This window comes from Coregonus lavaretus (assembly GCF_964263955.1).
Source record: "Coregonus lavaretus genome assembly, contig: HAP1_SCAFFOLD_1153, whole genome shotgun sequence".
In the NCBI taxonomy this organism is placed as follows: Eukaryota; Metazoa; Chordata; class Actinopteri; order Salmoniformes; family Salmonidae; genus Coregonus; species Coregonus lavaretus.
This window is the reverse complement of record NW_028160659.1, coordinates 62,501-87,926: the sequence shown is the minus strand read 5'-3', so window position 1 is coordinate 87,926 and position 25,426 is coordinate 62,501. Positions and strand designations below refer to the sequence as shown.

Sequence of the window (25,426 nt, the reverse complement as noted above, 5' to 3'; positions counted from 1 at the left end):
GAGCACCTTACCGATCACTGCACCTGTACACAGCCCATCTGAAATTAGCCCGCCCAACTACCTCATCCCTATATTGTTATTTATTTTGCTCATTTGTACCCCAGTATCTCTATTTGCACATCATCTCTTGCACATCTATCATTCCAGTGTTAATACTAATTGTAATTATTTTGCACTATAGCCTATTTTATTGCCTTACCTCCATAACTTGCTAAATTTGCACACACTGTATATATATGTATTTCTGTTGTATTTTTTTGACTTTGTTTTGTTTTACCCCATATGTAACTCTGTGTTGTTGTTTTTATCGCACTGCTTTGCTTTATCTTGGCCAGGTCACAGTTGTAAATGAGAACTTGTTCTCAACTGGTTTACCTGGTTAAATAAAGGTGAAATAAAAAAATAAATTATAGAGACCCCAACTGATGTATAAAACTATCTTCTTTGGTTTAGATACAAACATCATGAAACCTATAACACAATAAATTCATTTGACTTTGTGAAAATCAGTTTTTATGACCTAACTTGCTTACCAATTTTCCATGTGGTTTCTTCCTTCACAGACTCCATGAAATGATGACCTCATCCTAAATATTTGGTCACATGATTCATTTTGTGTATGGTTTCCTAGAAACAAGGGGTGGCTCAACTAACCCCTTGGCTCAACTTACCCCACTCTCCCCTAACAGGTTTCACTTTTAACAGACAGTTTCCCTCCACAATAAGATCAAAATGTTAAATCCAGCTCAAATCCCAGAGGGAATTGTTCAAATGTGTTTAACACACACAACCTTACACACACACACTAGACTCACCTGTCTATGTCCTGTCCTGGACCCGAGTGCCTCAGCCCTGAGCCGTTGTTGAGGGAGCCTTGTCTGGGGAGCCCGGGAGGTCTGCTTCTGTCTGCTGATACGTCCCCTGGGGGCCCCTGGTAGAGGAGGTCCTGCTGCAGTTTGGCCTTCTTCTCCTGGGGGGCCTCCTCGTGACGTCGACCCCGGGGGCCCTCAGACACGCCCCGTGGCCCTGCAGTGCCGCTGTAGAACCACGCCCCCGACTTGGTGAGGATTTCTTGTTGTTTTCGGCACAAGTTGCATACCCACATAACCTGTACACAGAGAAGAGAGGGGGTTAGATGTCTGCAGTGGGGGTGGTGGTGGTGGTGGTGGTGGTGGTGGTGGTGGGGGGCTTACAGCGATAAACTACAATGGAAGGAGTCATGGAATGGATCAACCCCTAGAGGAGTTGTGTCAAGTATCATTAAATAAGGATACTTGGACCTGCTAGATGTTGTAGGAAACACTGTAAATATACAAATGAGGATATGAATGATTTGATAATATTGCATACACATACAGTAGCCTTGGAGACATTGTTTAGGAGGGAGAGAATATTAGGATTGTATGTAGGACCATATCTAATTGAGGAAGTCGTGTTTAGTTCACTGGACAGTCTGTGAGTATGATGGGGAATCTGAAGTTCATATGATCTACATTCCCCTACACTCTTAGAAAAAAAGGGTTCCAAAAGGATTCTTTGGCCACCCCCATAGGATAACCCTTTTTGCATCCAGGTAGAACCATTTTTGGTTCCTGGTAGAACCTTTTTCGGTTCCATGTAGAACCCTCTGTGGAAAGGGTTCTATATGGAACCCAAAAGGGTTCTACCTGGAACCAAAAAGTGTTCGTCAAAGGTTTCTCCCTTTTAGGCTCTAGATAGAGTGGTACATACCTACACCACTTGCTTATATGGGGTACCAGCCATATAAATAAAATCACTACAATGGGTATCCCCAATCAAGTCAATGGGTTGGTAGTGGGTAGTTACAGAATCATTAATGGGTGATTCTATTTCTATGGTACTAGCTTTGTGGTGCACAATACTGTAAGTAACTGAATCTAAATAGGAAGCTAGCTGCGGCCCTACTGTTTAATACAGCTGTGTGTGTATAGCAGAGGGATGGAGAGAGACTGTATTCAACAGCTCTACAGAGGGAGGAAGTAGCACTAACTGTGATCTGCAGCCCCCTCCCTCCACATTAGCCTCATAAATCCAGGAGCCGACAGAAGCCCTGATCACTCCGCCTCAGACGCAGCGCAGCCGCCCTCAAAGCCCTGGGCTGCTTCGCAAATGGCACCCTATTCCCTACGCACTGCACTATGGGCCCTGGTCAAAAAGTAGTGCACTATATTTAGCATAGGATGCCATTTGGGATGAAACCTGATCACTCCACCTCAGACGCAGCTCATCCGGCCTCACGCTTCCCTAACAATCGCCCTCCCTAATCTGGAGGAGGAGCTAAGGCCAGTGGAAAGGAAGGAATGGGCAGCCACCTGAGCTGCCTGGCGCCTCTCTCTCTCTCTCTCTCTCTCTCTCTCTCTCCCTCTCTCCCTCTCTCCCTCTCTCCCTCTCTCCCTCCCTCCCTCCCTCCCTGAGGGAGCATGGTGCAGGGCATCAGGGTCCATGAGGATCTCAGCCTGGAGGCTGATGGCCAGTGACTGACAGACTGACCGACAGCTGTGACGTACAGTAGAGAGGCAGGCAGCTGCACTTAACCCAGCAGCAGTATCCTCCAGCCCCTAGCTATAGCCTGACTCTCTGGCCTTGGTCCTGGTCCTGTAGTCAGAGCATTGAGCTGACTCAGTACTGGAGTACATTACTGTGATTAATATTGCCTGGGCTGGGACTACAGAGCACACTGACTTAGTGGCTGGCTTGCTGGCTAACTGGCTGGCTTGGAGTGGAAAAACTGGGGGTCATATTCGGAAGGCCATGGCATGACCATTGTGATGTTGTCTCCTTATCACCCCAGGCAATTTCCTGAACCACCGGGGTGGGGCTACACTCTACTTCCATACTTCTCACGCACACACGCACGCACGCACACACACAACCTCCATAGCAGTCACATGCATGTGCACGCACATGCACACTCTACCTCCACACCAGGTCCCACTTCCTGTTCATTACTCCAATCTCCCTCTGTGCTTAACATAGCCCAGTTCATTCCCAGATAGAGAGAGCCTTGTACATCAGCCAGCATGGCACCACGTGACCTACGTATTTCCTGCTCACAACTGCAATTTACATTGAGTCAGTTCTCCAATCTGCCAATAATACTGAACCACATTCTGAGCTTCAGACTGCACATGCAATGGGCTATTTTATCTCATCAGTGCATACCTAATAGTACATTAGTATTCCAAAACAGACCAGGAAGACATACAGTACACACATAGGCCAAATGAATACTGAGCAGGGCAGGCTAAGCCTAGCTCAGCCTCACACATCAATCCTATACAGGACTATATGATGTAGCATCTGATCTGCATGCACCCAAAGATAACCTGGATGACTAATGCACTAAAAAGTGAAAATGGTGAAAAATTGAAGCAGTGGTTGATCACAGTAGAGATGATTTAACGATAAGGTTTTAGGTCGAAGCCATACTCCTTAGTCACACAGAAGTGGTGTCAGCACATGTATACTCACACAGCATGTGCGCTCTAACAGTCCGTCCAGTGATGCAGCAGAGAGCGTGAGTGTGACCCACTCTGACAGACTACTGTTAGCATCTGTAATACTCCCTAAACCACACACACACACATACAAATACATACACACACACGTACACACACACACAGGTCAAGCAGCTGTGCTGATTGCCAGAGGTGTGTTCACTGCAGCCAGACTGCAGTCCCTCCTCCCTCCTTCCCCACCGCCTAACTCTTCACGGCTGAGTGCAGTCAGGGGGACGGGGTGGGGGAGGAAGGGGAGAGGAAGGGACAGCCCCCCCCAGGCTGGGCCATTTCTCCCTGTGTTTGCACATTTCATAGTTATTGAACCTGCACCCAAAAATAGAACATTAAAAAACCTAGTGCTCCAAACATAGCGGAGGAATAGAAATGGCATATGTAGCTCACTAAATGTCCCAGCAAACAAGGGACGTCCTGAGGACATTCGGCGACGTTCCCATTATGTCCCTTAAGGGTTTTGGCATGACGTTATCCCACTTCTAAGAACGTTGCATGATAGGCCCAAGGGAACGTTCTCTGGAGGACCTTTGTCTAGTTCCCTGTACGTTCCCAGGACATCACTGAGGACCATGTCAGGACCTTTTTAGGACGTACTCAGGACTTTCATTTTATTAGTCCTTAGGATGTTGCGTGATGGTCCCAAGGGAACGTTCTCTGGGGGACCTTTTTATAGTTCCCGGTTTGTCTCAGGACGTTTTTACGACATTCTTGGGACGTTGTGTCATGGTCCCCTGAATGTCCCCTGAACGTTCTTGGGACGTTGTGTCATGGTCCCCTGGAAGTTTTGTCTAGTTTGCGGTTTGTCCCGGGAACGTCCCCAAGGACGTTTTTAGGACGTTCTTTGGATGTTGTGTCATGGTACCCTGAAGGTTTTGTCTAGTTCCCGGTTTGTCCCAAGAAAGTAATGAAATGGTATGGGGGTTTTAAGGTAAGTGGTACGCACTTCAGCTAAAATAGTGTACAAATCTTTAATCAGGGAAAGGGGGATACCTAGTCAGTTGCACAACTGAATGTGTCTTCTGCATTTAACCCAACCCCTCTGACGTCCAGGGAGCAGTTGTTGTTGGGGGTTAACTGCCTTGCTCAAGAGCAGAACGGCAGATTTTTCCATCTTGGCGATTCAAGACAGCAACCTTTTGGTTACTGACCCAACGCTTTTAACCGCTAGGCTCCCTGCCACCCCTATCAATGACATCAATGACAACCTGATTACATTTGACATGATCACCCCACCTGGGATTTGAACTCACAACTTCTGGATTTGGGGTATGCTGATCTTTCTGCTGCGCCACAAAGTCTGTAGAAGGCTAATCCATCTGGTCTTGAATCAATAACATCTATCTAAGATTAGTAGGCCTAGTGTTCAGACAACCTCTTGTGTTGCAAATCTCTACAGCAAAACACTGCTATAGCTTTTTACAAGGATGGTGCTGTGGTGGTGCTTTCGATGACCAATGTAGTGTATGTTCATCACTTTCTAAAAGACGATTTACAGCATTGACTGAAACTCCTTTAAGATGGAGAGCAGCCTTCAGCTATCCCAGTTTGTGCTGAGCTGTGTTTAGCTGTCAAGCCTGAGGCCCTACAGTACATCAAAGTAAAGTTAACAGGGGAGGGAGGAGACAATCACCTCTTTCTGATGCGTATGTTCCAGTAGCCAATACTCAAGTCATTGAGCTCTCTCTTGTGGCCAAGAAGCAGCACTACACTACAACAGCATCCTACCAAAACAGTTGAGAAGAGCATGATATTATCAAACTTCAAAGCTATAGGATTTAAGTTCAACTAAACCTAACAATGAAAACACCATGGTGACCATTTTTAACTATTAAGAGAATTGCAACCATTGTTGCATTACTTGAGTCCAAATATTCACTGTTCTTTAGGGAGACAAAAACACATACTTGGTTTCATATCCTTCAGACTAAATGCATTCCCAACCATCAGATGTTACTGTATCTTGTTCATAGCATGCAGAGAACAAAAATATCACATACCATAAAGAGATGTGTGTCATGGTCAAATATTCATGTGATGTTGAATGAACTGTCATAGGTATCCTATTGCCTGTTTCCCTCTCAGTCTCACCTGGTCTGAACTTAACTGAGCTCATTAAAAACTCATTGTTTAAGGGAACATGTCTGGGAACATCTTGGCTTTGAAACTGAGTTTGCACTTGATTCGACTGTGTCTGAAACATACAGAACCTATTCAATCATTCTGCACTCCTTTTCCCCCACACAACACAAGTTTTTTTTTGTGTTATTAAAAACATGTGTGATAAAATATATTGAACCTATCTAAGATTAAATATACCACATTCTTCTGAATCTCTGTGTGTAAAGAGCTCAAAAAGACAGATCTTGAGGGAAACATTTCTTAAAGTATATTTCATGAAACGGTGTAGCCTAAATAGAGATGAAAGAAGAGCCGACACTCACGTGCTCCAACACTGCCTGGCACGTGGTGCATTACATTTTAATGAGGTTCTAAATTTAGTGTGTCAGGCGCGTGGTAGTAATAATAATAGACTTGATGCATAAATGTATGCCCCTTTATTTTTACCAAAGTTCAGAAAGACCTGAAAGAGAAAGATGAGTGCGGCTTGAGAGATGGGGTGACTGGATTCACACAGAGAGATGGCAGATGTCTTTCACAGACCCCCCTAAGCCCTGTGACATTATTTACAAAGCCAATGTCTATTTTTGGTCCTACTTAAGAATTTGGCATGCAATGTCGGCTTATCAAAGAGCTGTTCACCGTTTCACATACATTTTAGAAATGACCATATCTATTCAGAATTTCAGAGAACATGATGTAATTATAACTTTCACCAACAATGAGCACTACATAGCCTAAAAAATATATATACACGTCTTCAGACGACCTGCCCTCACCTAGGCTATAACAAGGTGTTTATAACATGTAGGGCATTCATAATAGCCTATATAATGCTTCATTCATCATTGGTCATATGATAATCGACATTAAAATACTCTGACTGCTTATGCAAACAGTGCACAATAGTCTATAGCCTACATGTGCATTGTAAATGCAGTATCCAAACGGCTGATTGTGAGCCCATCGTATTGAATGATTACCAAGCCAAGACAATCCATTTTACATTTAGCTTACCCATGGTAATGACGGGAAGTATCATGTCCGTGCAGAAAAAACAATGTATGTAATCCTAATTTCGTGGAAATGTTACGGGGCAGCGTGCGGTAAAATCAGGAAGAACCGAGGAGACAGACAGAGGCGCCGACCTTCAGCACCGTTCAGCACCGCGGACAGCACCTACTCCGACAACAGGCAGGCAGCTAGCTCTGCTCAATGTAGCCCCGTGAAGGTTACGCGATGCTAATAATGTATGTGATTTGTCCAGGCTGCAAATAATACAACCCAGTCAGACAGTCTTATGTTCCAACCATGATTTTTTCCTAAACAGATTATTTACAGAAAATAACCAAATACGTGTCTGCCACGATGTCAAATAGAAAACGTTACAGCCCCTTCATAAATGCAGGATTCCAATTTTGAAACGTGGCAAACAAAAAAAGAAGCATTCAGAAGCAGCTTCATGGGAGAAAAGATGTGCAATAGTGAGCAAGAAAGCGCGCAATCATGTTTTTCCCGCCGCTGTATTAGGCCTACTAGTTAAGTCTTCATTACTAATAGATGCGGGCGTGAGTCTCCCGCTACCGGGGCTTATTCGAGCTCATTATAAATGCAGCGCGTCCCCCAGTGGTGCTGGGCGGCCCAACTGTGCTCAAAGAATCCAATGTGTGCCGTTACACGGCCGTGACGCTCAGGGGCTCACCAAGCTATTTCTGATGCGCCACAACAACGTGCTCTTCTAAATTCACTGGAATATTAGGCTATTTTTTACTTTGATGAGGCCAGAAAGATCCAGTAAGTGTGAGTTCTGTTAGTTTGCAGCAGAGTGAATGAGAGCTGAGAGCCAAGAGCACCACAGCACATGTGATGTCCTCAAAAGTCGCTTTAATCACGAATGACTTGGTCTCAGGAGACTGTTGATTCCTGAGGCATTTTTTAGCAACATCAGAGGAATTGAAATGGTGAACAGTCCTGCTATAAGGACTCTGGGGGTTCAGAAAATGTACATAGTGCACAGTATGTCTTTCAAAGGCTCCACCTATATCTCCAAAATCATTCCTGGTATAAGGTTTGTCTAATGTGTAGCAGCTGAGCCTAGACTAGACTGCCCAGTATAGGGTACACATAAAGGCCCTCAGTACTGGACTAACTGTCTAATCACACTGGATGTCATTCACCTCTTTACTGTAGGCTAATATCAAGGAAAGATATATAGTAAAATATCATATTTTATTGTCATAACCATGTATCTGATAGGCTATACTAGACTAAATAAGAAAATAAATAATCTCGGGGCTCATTCTAATGTAGCTCAAATCCACCTTCACTCCTTCTGCTTCTTCTCCTGCGTCTCTGTGAAACTCTCAGCTGCCTCTGCTTCTTCTCCTGCGTCTCTGTGAAACTCTCAGCTGCCAGTCTGGCCTATCGTATTCCAGTGTCCAACAGCTCTGATAGAGGCCCCAGACACTGAGGCGTGTAAATATTGATGCCGTTTCACAGAACAAGAGATCTCTCGTCACGGCTGTCACTGTTTGTGGGAAGGAAAGAGAATACTGATGGAAAAATAACAGATTTCACCACCACCACAACCACCACTTTTACTGACACACAAGCTTTAGATGAGACGAGCTACTGTAGGTGGTTGGGCTTACCAAAACATCCCCAACTGAGCTATATAGTCTTAGTTAATGAACTTGCAATAACATAACATCTATTCTTATTATGAGACCATGAAAATGGTTGTGTTAGAGTCTGTGTGCACGTGGCATGTGTGTGTAAACATGAAAGGGCTTTATTGTGTCCAACATGTGTAGGGCTCTAGTATAAAGTAGTTCACTATATAGGGAATAGGGTGCCATTTGAGACTTGTCCTTTAGGTCCATGGGCCCTGCCCTCAGAGGTCCAGCAGTTGGACCCCCAGTGACATCACCCTCCTTGGGTTGAAAAACTATCTGGTCACCCAGCCCTGTCTGGGAACCAAACCCCTGGATCAGCTGGCCATGAGGGCTCCGTGAGGGCTTGGAGCCCTGCAACCAGATACAGGGGAGGCAGTGTCTGTGTCAACGGTGTCCCTCTGGCTAAGACAGCAGCACATCTACTGAACGTATGTACACCTCCACCTCCACCCCCACCATCCATCCATCTATCTCCATCTAACTCCATCTCCATTCCTCTATTGTACTTCTTCCACCTCCAGACCTGTAATAACAACTGTTTTGCTTTCAAATACTTTAGCTGCATGTGCCATTTGGGACGCAACTAATGTATTTTCATGGCCAAGAAGACAGATGGCTACAATACCAGGCAAACAGTGGGCAGGGCAGCAGTGGGCCTATCCTCCTACCCTTTGATCTGATCCCAGGGCAGATCTGCCAACACTCCAGCTACTCATCACACTGTCTCAACCCTGCTGCTGCTGCCTGCTGCCAGCCCACAGCCGCTACTCAACACCATCTGTAGGCTACAACTCTGGAGGAGACCCATCCTCCACCCATTATCAGTCAACAACAAAGACAGACAGGTGATGGACGGACGGTCGAGTGGAGGTGGACTCTCAGCTCATTCAGCTCAGTTATAGCTGTTTAGGGGAAACCTTGACAGGGATCTGGTCCAAACTTTGCATTGAAAATGGAACAAAGATACCGAAACATATTTTCTGCCATATACTTTATATGTCCTTTGGTCATACCAATGATCTGTTTTGGTCTGGCCTTCAGCATGATATGATTGACTCACAGATGTGATTGGTCAAAAACCATCTGACATTTGTATTCAGGGTACTGTATGTGTATATTACAGTCTGAGAAGCATCTTATGGGGCGAAGGAGCGATGCTTCTATTCAGACTTGTCTTAGTCGAGATGCGCAAAAGGTTGGAAAAGGATTTGCTAACCACTTTGTCCTCCTGTTGCAATTCCATGAGAGCAGGAATGCAGCAGACAGAGATAGAGGGAGAGAGAGAGATAGATAGATAGATAGAGAGAGAGAGAGAGAGAGAGAGAGAGAGAGAGAGAGAGAGAGAGAGAGAGAGAGAGAGAGAGAGAGAGAGAGAGAGAGAGAGAGAGAGAGAGAGAGAAGAAGGAAGGGGGAGAAAGATTGTGAGTGACATTAGTACACTTTGACACATCTCATTCCGACAGTGAGGGTATCGGACAGCACCAAGCATAAACACTCAGCCACATAATAATACGTCAAAGCTAAAGCTTACTCTGTAGGAGGGATTTCACAACAAGGTTAGTTAGTTAGACAGTGGAGCAGCATGGTAATACACAGCTGCCATGAGATTTAGGGCTGTCGTGAGATGCCAGGGGAGAAGCTCCCCCCAGTGGTAAAGAAATATACTAACATTTGACATATTTAGCAGACCCTCTTATCCAGAGCTTCTAGGGTTAAGTGTCTTGCTCAAGGGCACATCGACTCTGGGATTCGAACCAGAAACCTTTTGGTTACTGGCCCAACACTTATAACTGCTAGGCTACCTGACGGCCAAGTGAAAACAAGAATCCCTGCATCTAGAATCATCCCTCATCATATTTACAGTCAGAGTCTAACAAAGTCATGTAGAGAGTATTTGAATGGGATAAACATTGGTAGGAGTTGGTATATGGTATAGATCTTCAGTAGGGGATGTGTTGTGAGCTGCACCACTGTCTGTATCTGGCTTGAGGCCCAGTTTCTGATTCCACACTAATGTTTCATAACCCAGCGGAGGATTTGATTTGAGACAGAAATGGATGGACTAGTCAGGCTATTTTTGGGACCCAAGCGAGAAAGTAGCAGCAAAAACCACTCTCTCACAACAGCTGGCCTGGCCTGCATGTGATTATATGAAACGTGTTGTATTGACAAATTACTTCCACCTTCTCACTGTAATCTTACATATGCATGCATATGTGTGTGTGTGCATCATGCATGTGTGTGTGTGCGTTCATAGACACAGACAAACTAGGCTCAACCTCCTCACCTTATTTGACCGCAGAGACACTCGTCCTCCGCACCGAGCACAGAATTTCGTTTGGCAATATGAACAGAGGTGGCCGCAGCCGTCAGCGAACTTGGTTTTGTGGCAAATCCCACAGGTAGGAGAGTCGTTGGGGTTCTTCTGGGGTTCTCCTGTCGTCCCCGTCTGCGGGGTCGTATCGTCCCCCATCTTCTTTACCTGGTCCTTGTAGCTCTCAAACTGCTGGTGCAACTTCCTGCAAGGAAGGAAGGAAGGAAGGAAGGAAGGAAGCAAGAGAGGAACGCTGTTAGGAAAGGAACCGTTCAGAACAGAAACTTTGTCCTAAATGGTTCCCTAGTCCCTAGTCCCGCTAAAGTGCACTACTTTTTGCCCGTGTATAACAATGCACATGAGGTGATAGGAAGTCATTTCAGATGTGCCCTTGGATCTTGTGTAGTCGTTGTACAGGTACATATCAGAACTTTGTGCTGTAGCTAACTGCAGGTGTGTGTGATGTCCATTAGTGTTGGTAGATAGCAAAGCAAAGTGGTGTATGTAGCTCTGATTCCTTTGAAAGAGAAATGTAGGGAACACTTTCTATGAAGAACATGCTTTATAACGTCCTTGATTTAATACACTCATAGAAAGTGTAACCAAAATGTTTTGTAAACCAAATAACCTACAATTCGTTACATACAACTGTCAGAGTTGGAAATGTTTCAGAGTATTTTCTGCATTGCATATTGTTGTAATGTTACTATAGATCTCCATTCACATAGAGCTGCACCCATCTTTACTGAAACAAGGCGGGCCAGGTAGGAAGGTATAGAGTTCGCATTGCAAGTTAAAGAGCCTAACTTAATTCCACTGACTCAGGTTCCCGGCGTTTAATTAATCATTTGTACTTGTGTTTCTATTTCAGGGCGGAGACGTAAGCTTCAGGGCGGGGCCGAGACGTAAACTTCAGGGCGGGGCCGAGACATAAGCTAATACCGCCCTCCAAATCTCAATGCTCACACTTCAGTGAAAAGAACACGTCAAATCAGTTTTTTCACAGCAACAACATGACTGGGTAGCCTACACTACAGGATCCATTCAACCATCGGCTAACAGTGCCTTTAGACAGTGAAGAGGAATCAGATTATTGTGTAGGCCTCCATGTGGTTTACTGACTAGTGCCCTGTAAAAAAAAGGGTGCCAAATAGGGAAAAGGGTGCCATTTGGAAGTACGCCTTCATTTTCTTTTAGCTCAACATCTTCTTTGATCTGCAGCGCCTGCTCAAAACACTAGATGTACATTCAGTGTTATCTTCTCCTACACTCTCCCAATACACCCACCCACCCAGACACCCCCACACATGACAGGTCCAACTGGACCTGAGGACCAGAGGACCCTGAAACGCTTCCTCACACAGACAGACCAGCATGCATTTTGTGTGACACATGTCAATCGAGTGTATCCTTGGAAACGAAAACCCTGGCTGACTTCATAATATGGCGATTAGAATTGGTTTCTTCTCCACATTTTCCCCTGCAACATTCATTAGTCACGTGAATTATTAACCAGAGCTATCGTTTTACCGTCCGTATGCATGGCTTGGTGTCGTGGAGGTGATAAACATGCTGCCTTTTCTTTCCCACAAACAGGCCTCTTATTTAGATCCCAAATGTAATTGGTGCGTGACTCGATGTGGCTTGGCCCTGTCTGACGACTATCACCCTGCTGAACACTAGATAGATGTGTGCCACCCTGCCATGCTACTGTACCCACACTGGATAAATAACACTGGGCTACTAATGTCACTATATACTGAACACAGATTAGACCTGGGACGTGGTGGTGTAGTGTTGTTTAACACACACACACACACACACACACACACACACAGATACCAGACCAAATCTACGGATAGAAGAATTGAAATGTGCATATTGAGTAGCAGTGTCTGCTGTTTAGAGCAGGGGTTCTCATAGTGGGGTCCGCAGTACTGGAGGGGGTCCACGGCCAGATACAACAAAATAAGAATATTTCTAACCACAGATTACATTTGGGCCAAGGGATCCGTGGAATAAGTTTAGAGGGTGTAATACAATACAATAAAATACCATTTAATATAATTAATCTACAACTTATGTTCTTAACCCTGGGTCAAATGGGCCTGCGAGGCTCACAGGGATTTTGGTATCCACAGTGCTCCACCAATTAAAATAATTTCAATTTAATACTATTTGTACGAATTGAGTCTTGAAGAATATAACTTATAAATGTCTCATGAGTTTAGTTCAACTGTCTTAGCCCATCAGAACCTAAAATAGCTTGTTTTACTCTAATGTTTGTAAACAATGTAAATGTAAACAAACACTGTATAGCCTCAAAATATTGATAGAACTATAATTATGATTTCATGGACAGTCATTTCTTGCATCCATAGCTCTGTCTATGAATTTGAGAGTGGTTACATTTCTCCAGGCCAAACCCTCAGTTTTTTACCAAAACACAGGTGGGATGACCACTTTGTTATTGTTTCCATTAAGGACTCTAGTTTAAGCTTTAAAACTGCTAACTTTTCTCTCTGCCTCATGGCAAAACATGTAGAATTGCAGGATATTAGCTTAGAAGCTGTAACAACAAAACATCTCTCTGCCCCATGACAAAATGTCTAAAACAGCAGGAAATTAGCTTGAAAACTACAATTTCTTTGTCTCCGATGCCAAGAAGGGGGTCTTTAAAATGTTTCTTCCCAGGGCCCGAAACCTGGTTAGTCTGGCAATGCACTACCGAAGTCAAAGTAAAAGTCCTTGCTATTTTTATCTCACTCGAGTTATGAGGGGGTCCCTGATGAATTTGCTATCACAAAAGGGGTCCCCGGCCCCAAAAAGTTTGAAAACCCAGGTTTAGAGAGCGTATAGATGCTCCTAGATTCACTAGAGAGAGTCACTAGAGAGCTACCATTCAAGATGCAACTCTCCCTAACCCAGGAAGAGGATTAGGGAGAGGAGAGTGTTAGGGAGAGGAGAGTGTTAGGGAGAGAAGAGGGGTAGGGGTAGGGGTAGGGAGAGGAGAGGGGTAGGGGTAGGGAGAGGAGAGGAGAGGGGTAGGGGTAGGGAGAGAAGAGTGGTAGGGAGATGAGAGGGGTAGGGAGAGGGGTAGGGAGAGGAGAGGGGTAGGGAGAGGGGTAGGGAGAGGAGAGGGGTAGGGAGAGGAGAGGGTTAGGGAGAGGAGAGGGGTAGGGAGAGTATAGGGGTAGGGAGAGGTAGAAAGAGAGAGGAAAAGGAGGGGGTAGAGAGAGAGGTAGAGAGAAGGAGGAAGAGAGGGAAAGGAAGGGGTTGGGACTCTCCAGAGTGAGAGGGGAAGGGAGAGGAGATGGCCAGGGAGAGGAGAGGGTTAGGGAGAGGAGATGGCCAGGGAGAGGAGGGAGAGGAATACAGGGAGAGGGGGAGAGGGAGGAGGAGAGAAGTAGAGGAGGAGAGAGGGAGGAGGAGAGAAGTAGAGGAGGAGAGAGGGAGGAGGAGAGAAGTAGAGGAGGAGAGAGGGAGGAGGAGAGAGGGAGGAGGAGAGAAGTAGAGGAGGAGAGCGGGAGGAGAAGAGAAGTAGAGGAGGAGAGCGGGAGGAGGAGAGAAGTAGAGGAGGAGAGAGGGAGGAGGAGAGAAGTAGAGGAGGAGAGAGGGAGGAGGAGAGAAGTAGAGGAGGAGAGAGGGAGGAGGAGAGAAGTAGAGGAGGAGAGAGGGAGGAGGAGAGAGGGATATTGAGAGGTGCAGGCAGCTGGTGGATGGCTCCCGTTCCCCATCCGTCTCCCCCTCGGTCAAACGTGGTCAAACGCGCATGACACAGCTGACGTGTAATCATATGCTGCTCATTGTCCCAGCTCTGACTGTCTATCCGACCCTTCTTACCTCTGAACCACACCAACACAGGCTGCATAAACAGGCTGAAACATGAGCCCTGCCCTGGCCTCTACTGTATACTGTTTGACAGAGTCAACATAGTATCCCTACCAGGACCCAGCCAAGCCCGGCAACTCAATACGTGTCTGCCTGTTGGCCTTATGTATGAACTCAGAGGGTTATCTTATCAAGACATGCCTTTTAAATGTTTGAAGTTGTGTTTCTTGTGGATGTTTGACTGGGTGACATAACATTGATGTTACCGTCTGATGTCATGTTTCTGTGATATAGCACAGTCACAGTGCACGTCAGATGCATTTATTCAACCACAATGCAATATTGATATAGTCTATTACTATTTTGGCACTATCACAGTTGTACAATGTAAATGTGTGTCACTTAATCCAAAAATATATAATGCATTTTATACATGCAATTTGTTGTATTCTTCACCATAGTAAAATAATCCTAAAGGATATGGTCATTTTCCTGAAGAAATATTGTGCGCTTGCTTCAGCTGTCCAAAACTATCCTTTGAAAGCAGACTTGACTCTTGGCCATAGGCAGCGTGTCCATAAGGTTTCCCCTAAAGTAAATTCAATTAAATTGCCAAACTGATATAGCCTAATTAGCCTAATCCTGTCTATACAGAAATACATCAAATCATTCAAAATAGGTTACTACACCAGAAATCATTAGCTTCTTTAAAAAAAAGTATGTGGAATTTTTTTAAATCACATAGCCTGTCAGAAGGGCCTGCAATTTGGGCAGCGTGCACAGCAAATACCAAATAGATGATAATTGAGTTGCAAAAGTGAAAGAGTGAAAAAGAGGCCCAGCCAGGCATTTCGCAATATTTCAAAATACAATTGCGGGAAAACAGTTTGAAAAGCAAATGGCTATTGCTGTAAGGAGAAGACCATGACAAGACTCTAATCTGTCTGTTATCAAAATTCTCAATTTCATTGAGCAAACAGTAGCCACTATCTTATTGGCACCAGCCAAGCATCGGCCGTATCCCCGGTTGAGTGCGTATATTCACTCTCTTTATCATTGAGTCAGTGTCACTTGAAAGTTTGTTTTTGGACAATAATTTCCTCCTCCATTTTGTATTTCTGTCTCCTCTTTTTGTAGGCCTATTAGATAGTTGCAGACAACGTTGTTTTTGATTGATCTGTTTGTTAGTCAGCAGAGTATAAACTACCCTGTAATTTTTGTCATATTAAAAAAGATTCAGCTGTTTATGTGCGAGCATCAAGCTCTACAATGAGGGCTCATGACTCTATGTATCATGCAGTCCTTTGTTTTGTCACCAATCAGAGATGTCTATCTAACTCACCATTGTGATCTGTAGGGTAGACATCACTAGCAACACGCAGGCTCTAACACTGGTACATTCTAATTTATAAGGTCATTTTAGCAAAACAGACATTTTATCTATCCTCTCTTCTAGTTTGAAATAAAAACACATTCAAGCTCAGATCTCAATCTTGTTTTAGGCTAACAGTCACGAAAATTTGAACTGAGCATGGAAAAAAAGGTTATTTCATTACTCAGCCCCCTGGTCTTGGAATTCCCTCCAAGCCAACCTAAAACTTCAGGACCTGGTGTCCCTGGAGGAGTTCAATGGACAAATAGACGAACAGGTTGTTGAGACATGTAATTGTTTCTAGTTGTCACCCGATGTCAATATTTTGCGTTGCCTTCTGTAAGGAAGAACGTTGTTTTACTTCACACTCACCACACACATGCCAGCACAAACACACACACATACACACACACACACATACACACACACACACACACACACACACACACACACACACACACACATCCACTGTGTGTGTGCTGTTGTATTTGTGCTATTGCCAGTGTCTTCTGTCTGTGTTGTCTGTTTTGTCTTTCATTGTTTTTTTGTTTTTTTTATCCCAGCCCAGGAGGCCTTTTGCCTCTTGCCAGGCCGTCATTGTAAATAAGAATTTGTTCTTATTGACTTGCCTGGTTAAATAAAGGTGAAATAAAAATAAAAATAAACTTCCAGTCATATAAAGTGTAGTAGAATTGCATGAAATGTGTTTATAAAAGGCCACATTTTTCCCGAACAGTGATTGAGTTATATTATTAGCATAAATTACGACTATCCAATTTACTCATCACATTAGGAATAGTAGGCTATCTTACATAAGTCTGCAAAAGCGATGATACATGGAATGCTTTATTATAAAGGTGAATTTCTATGGTGAAAATGAGCTTCCCCAAACTTGAGACTCACGCGCCGCCTATGCTCTTGGCACTATCTGACAGGTGAGAGGTCAAACATACTGTACAGACCACACTAGTCAGCCATGCTGTATGTTTAGGCCTACTACAGTAACTGTCTGGTTCAGGGGCAGACAGTGAACATCTTACTTACGTCTCAGTCTCAGTCTCAGTCTCAGTCACAGTCTCAGGCTCAGGCTCCTTCTCATTTTGGGACTTTTGCTGCGGTTGCAGCACGTTATTTACCAGCTCAGTGATCCCACTAAAGGGACTAAACCACCTGTTCAAATAAGTAAGGAAACAACGTGACCGTACACCACACCACAGAAAGATGAAGAATCAACACATTGTCTGGGCTGGCTGAGACAAGGAAGTCCCCTATTAAAGTGCACACACACCCAGCAAGGTTACACAAAGTCAGAGTGGCGGTACTGTACGGAAGCCTAGCAGGGACATTCACTGTGATCACAGCACACTAAAAAAGAGGGACAGTCAACCACAGTTACAACCACAGAGAAAGAGGAGGAGAGGAAGTATAAAAGCAGGAAAGAAGCTACAGCCAATGGAAATGGGAATTGCATCGAATGGTCAGCCAATAGTTAGGAAGGTGGTAGTAGAGTAGTCGTAGTAGTATAACGTTTCCATATAGATCAGATAGTTGCTGTGTTTAGAGGTTGATTTGGACACAATGCAGGACAGAAGGTAGCTGAATAGAAGCATCCAGTTCACACGGATGAGGAAGTAAGGAGCCGATAGGTGAAGCTCTCTTACAAGCCAATCAGAATGCAAATGACATACCAGGGCGAGCCAATACCAGGGGAGAAGGGGTGGGGCCCGCTGAGACAGGAAGCCACATTGACCAAAGGAAGAAGTGTCAAAGCCTAGAGCACTCTGGGTAATGTGTTACTTACTGTGCCGGCTGAGGCTTTTGTTCTTCTTTGACCCTAAAAAGATAAGTGTGGACAGCTCAGTGCTCAGAGCATTCACAACACAAAGACATGGAGAACATACATAAAACAACACAAATAAACACATACATAGACATAAACAATGATGATGATGATGATTATTATTACTGTATATTGTAATAGCTTTAAGGAATGCAGTATAATCAAGATATCAGTGATGATGATGATGATGATGATGATTATGAACATAATTACTGTATATTGTAATAGCTTTAAGGCAAATTATCAAGATATCAGTGATGATGATGATGATGATGATGATGATGATGATGATGATGATGATGATGATGATGATGATGATGATGATCATGATCATGATCATGATGATGATGACAAAAAAACACAACAATAAAAATCATAACATTTAAAATGACAGTAAAAACATAAATAAGAATGATTCACAGGAACTAAATTAAAAAATATTGTGCTGTCATGATATTTGTGCTGTCATGTCACACCTGAATTGATTGAATAAGACTCTAGAACTCTAGCTGAGGGTCTCACTACTTCCAAACTTCCAAACCATTCACCAATCATTTCTAAACACATTTACAGCAGCAGACACATCCTGTTAGAAAAAGTCCTCTTTGGTGCAGAGCCTGTGGTCTAGCGGTAACACTCCCGGCTCCAGTCACATACAGGTATATGCCTCTCTTCACTGGAAACCAGGGTTTAATCCCTGTATCCACTCTTCCTCATGGTACTAGTAATCAACACATCACCCCTCACAACAAAGAGATCAGGTGACAAGGTATTGACAACAGTCAACAGTGTGACAACCAGGCTCATGTCCATAGACTGAATATCAAACATGATGTCTACAGACAGACACTGTAAGACCAGTCTCAAACACACAGACTGTCTCTGTCGCCACGACTATTGATTTTTATATCTTCTTATCTCTTTTTCTGTCTCTTTTTCTAGTTTTGACCCTCTCTGTTTCACATTATATGTAACCAGAAGCCTCCAGGTTTGACTGTCTTTGACTGAGGTTACACTGCTCTCTAGTGGACAGACGTGTGGTGCCTCTGCTAAACGTAAGAGGGGAAGAGATATACACAGAACAGTAATAATAAACATGTCCAGTGTAGCTGTTGAGTTGGAGCTGAGGTTGACTTGGAGTTCTGAGGTCATAGGTGGCACAGCCCACTCCCCAGCCCCAGCCCGATACCCACCCTGCAGCCGTATACCTTATCCCCAGCTGTATACCCCAGCCCCAAATCTATACTCACAGTCCCAGCCCCAGCCCTATACTCAACCCCAGCCCTAAGGCCAACCCCAGCACCAGCCCCATACTCCAGCCCTATACTCCAGCCCCAGCCCTATACCCCAGCCCCAGCACTATACCCCAACCCCAGCACTATACCCCAGCCCCAGTACTATACCCCAGCCCCAGCACTATACCCCAACCCCAGCACTATACCCCAACCCCAGTACTATACCCCAACCCCAATACTATACCCCAACCCCAATGCTATACCCCAACCCCAATACTACCCCAGCCTCATCTGAGAGCGTGAGAGTACCTCCTTGAGAGAGAGTGGAGTTGACGTAGCTCCTGCCGTGCAGACAGACAGCAGGACAATTACACAACGACCTGTCACAGAGAGGGTGGTGTTTAGGGAAGAACTCCTAGATGTAATGAATGTGGCTCCCTGAAGCAGCCAGCTCCCCACACGAGGCCAGACTGAGAGACCTAGCTCACCTCAACTGCAGACACACCACACCACAACGTTGGGTGGGTCCCAAATGGCACCCTATTCTATATAGGGAATAGTGAGCAATTTGGCATGCACACCAGAACGTGAACATTCTCAGTCTAGTAGTGACACACATCCACCAGGGAGAAAAGGATTAATAACCCTGACTTCAGTTAGACGCAATCTTGTATGAAATTGTGACTGTGCCAGTGTGTATATACAGTAAATTTAGATACAATTCAGTCTATGACTGTGAGGTAAAAATAAATACTGCGACCCTGTGCAGCTCGCAGCTCTTCGAATGTGCAGCTCTACAGCACAGTGTCAACCCTCTCTAGATTGTGCAGCTCTATGGCACAGTGTGAACCCTCTCTCAATTTTAAGCTCTATGGCATGGTGTCAACCCTCTCTAGATTGTGCAGCTCTATGGTACAGTGTCAACTCTCTCTAGATTTTAAGCTCTATGGCACAGTGTCAACCCTCTCTAGATTTTAAGATCTATGGCATGGTGTCAACCCTCTCTAGATTTTAAGCTCTATGGCATGGTGTCAACCCTCTCTAGATTGTGCAGCTCTATGGCATGGTGTCAACCCTCTCTAGGTTGTGCAGCTCTACTTTATGGCGTGGGCCAGTCTTACATCATGGAAGAGAAGCAGGAAGTGTCTGTGAGCCCTGGGCCAGGCCCACTGTTCACACCACAGGACGTTACCATGACCACCTGCTCCTACTTCACACCTTCTGTAGCTGGACAGGACCAGCTCTCTCTGTTGTTTTATTCATACATCTTCACGCGCCTGTCCCAAATGGCACCCTATTCCCTATATAGTCCACTTCTTTTGACAAGGGCCCTTAGGGAATAGCATACGATTTGAGACGCACCCTATATGACCGACTGGGTTCAAACCCAGGTCTCCTCCAGCCACCACAATGCTGTGTTAGCCTACTGAGCCAAAGGCATCAGCTCGTGGAACTAACTCAGGTTAACTAATGCAGGTCTCGCTCACTCTCTCCCTCCCTCTCTCCCTCCACCTTTCTCTCTTTCTCCCTCCCTCCCTCCCTCTTTCTCCTTCTCCCCCTCTTTCTCCTTCTCTCTCTCCCTCTCTCTCTACCCCTCAATAACCTGCCTGTTCCTAAGTCAAGTCAGAGTAGAAGAACCACATCGATGTGACAGCTATACAACGAGCCCTGAATCATCACATTCACACCATGCAGCCAATCAGGAGAACAAGCGGTGCATCCCAAATGGCACCCTATTCCCTATATAGTGCACTATGTTTGACCAGGGCCCATAGGGCTCTGGTCAAAATTTGTGCACTATGTAGGTAATGGGGTGCCATTTGGGACGCAGATAAGGTTTCCCACATGTCATAGGTGCCTGGGCAGGCAGGTCCAACAGCAGCCAAAACCCTTCTAATCGTTTCTGATGGGCTGAATAAATAGAACCACAGTCTGCCTATCCTATCTGTCAGTCACAGGCTAACGTGACATAACTAGAAGAGATACAGTACACAGTCATGTGTCAATGTACAGTAAAGTGAAGGCTCACAAGGAGTGTGCGATCACTCACTGACATCCAAGTGTCTGAGGATGTCACACAAAGTTAAGGACACACAAATATCTAGTAGTCTACACAAATAGAGACTATTTGTAACGTTTTGGTCTGAACAAATGTTGGTTATAGCCAAGAAAACAAACACATTGTTGATGCAAGGTTTCTGGAGTAAATAACTATTTTACATATTTTACACTGACGTTACATGTGACACTAATAGCTCCCTTTGAGATGGTTGTGGTGTTATGGTTGGCATGGATACATGATGCAGAGTACATGAAGTGTCCATCTGTCAGTTACATCCATCCCTACCTGCTTTTCACACAACAGACAGCATGACAACACATACACGCCAGTCCCACGGACTAGGCAGGTAGCCTAGCGGTTAAGAGTGTTGGGCCAGTAACCGAAAGGTTCCTGGTTTGAATACCCGAGCCGAACAAATTTTAATATCTGTTGATGTGCACTTGAGCAAGGCACTTAACCATAAATGCTCCTGTCAGTGGCTCTGGGTAAGAGGGGCTGCTAAATGAATAAAATGGAACAGAGATAGTTACACTGTTAAGAGAAACCAAAACAACTAGGCCACACTCCAACTATTACATTTCCCTCTTGGATTTCAGAGAATACACTGTGAGAGTTGAGAGACAGAAACTCTCTACTTCATTCATTGCATTATACTGAACAGGCCGGGCAGAGCTGTCTCTGTTACATTGCACTGAGCTTCTCCACACTGACTCCACCCAGGGCATAAATGCTTCCCAATTACTCTGTCTGCCTCCCCTGCCTCCCTACACCTCCCTCGTATGCCTCCCTCCAGTGCCTCCCTTCGTTCCCTGCCTCCCTTCCCCTTCCCCTGCCTAAATATGGCTGTGTGGCCCCAACCAGTCAATCTAGCATTTCTTCATTCTAAGAAGCCCACTCTTCCTTTCACAGTGGTCCTAAGGGCCAGCATGACTTTTCCCTTCATCAACAGTATAGTAGTAACTGGAACACGCTCAACATGGCTTCCAACTGGACATGTTTACAACAGCCTCATGCTGCATCCCAAATAGCACCCTATTCCCTATGGGCCCTGGTCAAAATGATTGCCTATACTAGGGTATAGGGTGCCATTTGAGACGCTGTTTCTGTATAGTAGTGTCATGACCAGCCCTAACCACTCAATCCGTCTAAGTCTTCCCAAGTCCTCCAAATAATTGGATGAAGGGATCATCCTGAGCTCAGTAGGAAGATACCACATACAGACAATTAACACAAAATGGTTATGACTGCCAGGAGCACAAGTCAATGTATATATATATATATTAAACCACTCAGCAATACATGACTATAAGCTTGTAGTAGTGTGTACAGTACAGTAATCAAATCAAGTCAAATGTATTTATGAAGACATTTTTAGCAGTTGCAGTTTTTAAACCGATGCAGTGAGTGTAGCCTGGTCCCAGATCTGTTTGTGCTCTTGCCAACGCCATTTCTCATTGTCAAGCCATGATAGAAACAGACTGGTACTCAGGCTCCAGTGAGTACTGTGACCAGGGCAGAACCATCTCTCTCTCTCTACCTGCATGAGTCTGAGCGGAACAGGAAGAAGAGGAAGAAGAAGAGCTGTTCTAAAAATAGCAGCTCGTTTAAAGACATGCAGCAGATTAAATCCAGAGACACCTGTTCATTACACCTTTCTTCTTGTAAGGGGAGTGTGTGTGTGTGTGTGTGTGTGTGTGTGTGTGTGTGTGTGTGTGTGTGTGTGTGTGTGTGTGTGTGTGTGCTGCTACTTAACACTTTTCTCGCTCCAAGAGGATTATGGGTAGGGGATGAAAGAGAGAGGGAGAGAGAGAGAGAGAGAGAGAGAGAGAGAGAGAGAGAGAGAGAGAGAGAGAGAGAGAGAGTGAGCTGATAACTTCCTTTTGCACTCTGGTAGTAAATCCCGAATGGCACCCTATTCCCTATATAGTGCACTACTTTTGACCAAGGCCCAGGCTAGGGTGCTATTTGGGACACAGCCTGGCTCATTCTGCCACGTTGTGATAGGGAGCAGAGCAGGAAGCTGGTCATTGCGAGGAGGAGAGGGTTTGTTTGAGTAGCTACATCAGGTCTATACATTTCTATACATTGAGGGACAAGCTGTGCACCACAGTTACAGTGATAGGATTGTATGTACAGTACTGTACTGTACACACTGCAACCCTAGACTTCCTGACCAGAGTACTGCACTAATAATCACATGTGATTGTCAAAAAGAGTTGGCAGAAGGATTTCTCGGAGCAGTGGGGAACTCACTAATCTGTAGCCAAATATAACTTCAAACTCATCTGTTTGAACAGATTACCTGCCATGATTCAATTGAGCCTCCTCAAATCGTAGCTACCCTCCTGAGATGTTTCCTAGTGGCACAGAGTCAGCTAACTACCCAGCAGCATCCAACACATTCATAAATTCATCATATTAATCTGTATCCACACACTGTTGTGCTCATGCTCTGCTCTGTGTTACCGCTTTACTAGGGCAGTACATACTGTAGGACCAATATGCAATTTTTCAATAATTAAGATTAGGGTAACTTTCCTTAAAGTCTGTAGGTATTAGGAATAATGATGCTGTTATAACACATTTTAAGACTCATCATAACCATGTAGGACCCCCTTATAATGTCTAATAATGACTAAATAACAGCCATTTTGAGTCAGCTGAAATGTTCTGAGTCCAACATAGAGACACAACATGTTATAAGCCTTCTAATAACATACTTTAAAGATGGAATCTGCATTAGGGGGAAACAGCGCCACTGGCCGCCCCACCACCGTTGTTATTGGTTTTGTTGCCGAGCTGAGGACGTTGCGCAGCAGGGTAAAAACCATTGCAGTACATATTGTGCTCTTCTAGTGCACATGCAATGATGTCTGTGGGGAAAACAGAGTTCGTTGTTCGCAGTATCTTCCTTGTTGTTGTAATATCGCAAACGGATATGGCTGTTTCACAAATAAAGATTCCATTACATTTACATTTTAGTCATTTAGCAGACGCTCTTATACAGAGAGACTTACAAGAGCAATTAGGGTTAAGTGCCTTGCTCTAGGCCACATCGACATATTTTGCACCTAGTCGGCTCGGGATTCGAACCAGTGACCTTTCGGTTACTGGCCCAACTGCTAGGCTACCTGCATGCATGATTATAACCGTTTATAAATGCTAATTCACGTTTTATAACCCTTGTTGCTTTATAACCCTTGTTGTTGTGCCTATGGGAGTCTCTCTCTCTCCCTCTCCCTCTCCCTCGCTCTCTCTCTCACAGTAGCTTATAATAATAGCCTGCATGGCTAACAATAGAGAGGTAATGGATACCCTGGCTATTGTTGTGCTGTGCAGGTTGCAACCCAAATGGCACCCTATTCACTATATAGTGCACTAAGTTTGACCAGAGCCCTGTGGGAGCCATTTGGGACGTAGCCACAATTACCTGTGGGTGCCATTTGGGACCTAGCCACAATTATCTGTCTCAATTCATCTCTGGCAAGTACGTCACTATTGGCTTGCTTAACTAAATTGCAAACATATACAGGAGCACACACTGGGGACAGCCAGCCAGGCAGGGCTACCTAATACCATGATACCACTGTGACAGCACTTAGACAGATACACACCCATCAGTGGACAGAAATACTGCTGCACAGACATTAATACACACACACTCGCGCACATGCAAACACACACTGCATTAGCACACAGGGTTTAAAACCACCCACACAGGGATAACGTCCGTCGAAGCTAACAATATTAAATGTAACCCTGCTGCCTCACTGTAACCAAGCTGAACCTAGACAGCCCTGTAATACCCACTGCCTAAATCAATCTGGTAATAACCTTAAAAGGATCTCAGAAACAATACATGGGAATATGTCCAACATATTAACATATTAAGTCAGCAGTTAACCTTACATTAGCGTAGAAATGTAGAAATGGGCAAACGTTAAATTAGCATCCACAGCCTAAAATACCTTCCTGCTCCAAACATCTCTCGCCTCACAGGACAGAACTCAAATAGGAGTAGCCTAGGTTTCACTGGGGAATGCTCTATATGCAACACCCTCTGCCATACAACACATCCCATCTTAGTGTAGTCATGGTAACGGTGGCAGTATCTCAGTAGGGTGTAGTGATATTAAGGGATTAGTACTAGATCCCTTCGCCATCAGACATCAGTCCAAGAGGTCGGGCACAGGATAAACGCGTTTTACACACACACACACACACACACACACACACACACACACACACACACACACACACACACACACACACACACACACACACACACACAATATCTAATAATGTGTTGTAGTAGAAACTGTAGACAACAACAACGCCTCTGTATCGCTCCACTCCCCTAAGTCTGTACAGTGTGTGTGTGTGTGTGTTGTTGTGTTTGTGTGTGTGTGTGCATGCGTGTTTGTTGTTGTATTTGTGTGTGTG

At 44.7% G+C, this 25,426-nt stretch overlaps 1 protein-coding gene across 1 annotated transcript in view; it reads right to left on the bottom strand.

The window, feature by feature from the left end:
- Positions 1–25,426, bottom strand: part of LOC311121597 (regulating synaptic membrane exocytosis protein 2-like) — a gene marked incomplete at both ends in the record, with an annotated part of 109,248 nt that overhangs the window by 68,267 nt on the left and 15,555 nt on the right. Inside the window, 4 exon segments of the mRNA XM_084196062.1 lie at positions 816–1,108; positions 10,617–10,848; positions 16,891–17,016; positions 17,648–17,680. Coding sequence (XP_084052188.1) covers positions 816–1,108; positions 10,617–10,848; positions 16,891–17,016; positions 17,648–17,680 — 684 coding nt within the window.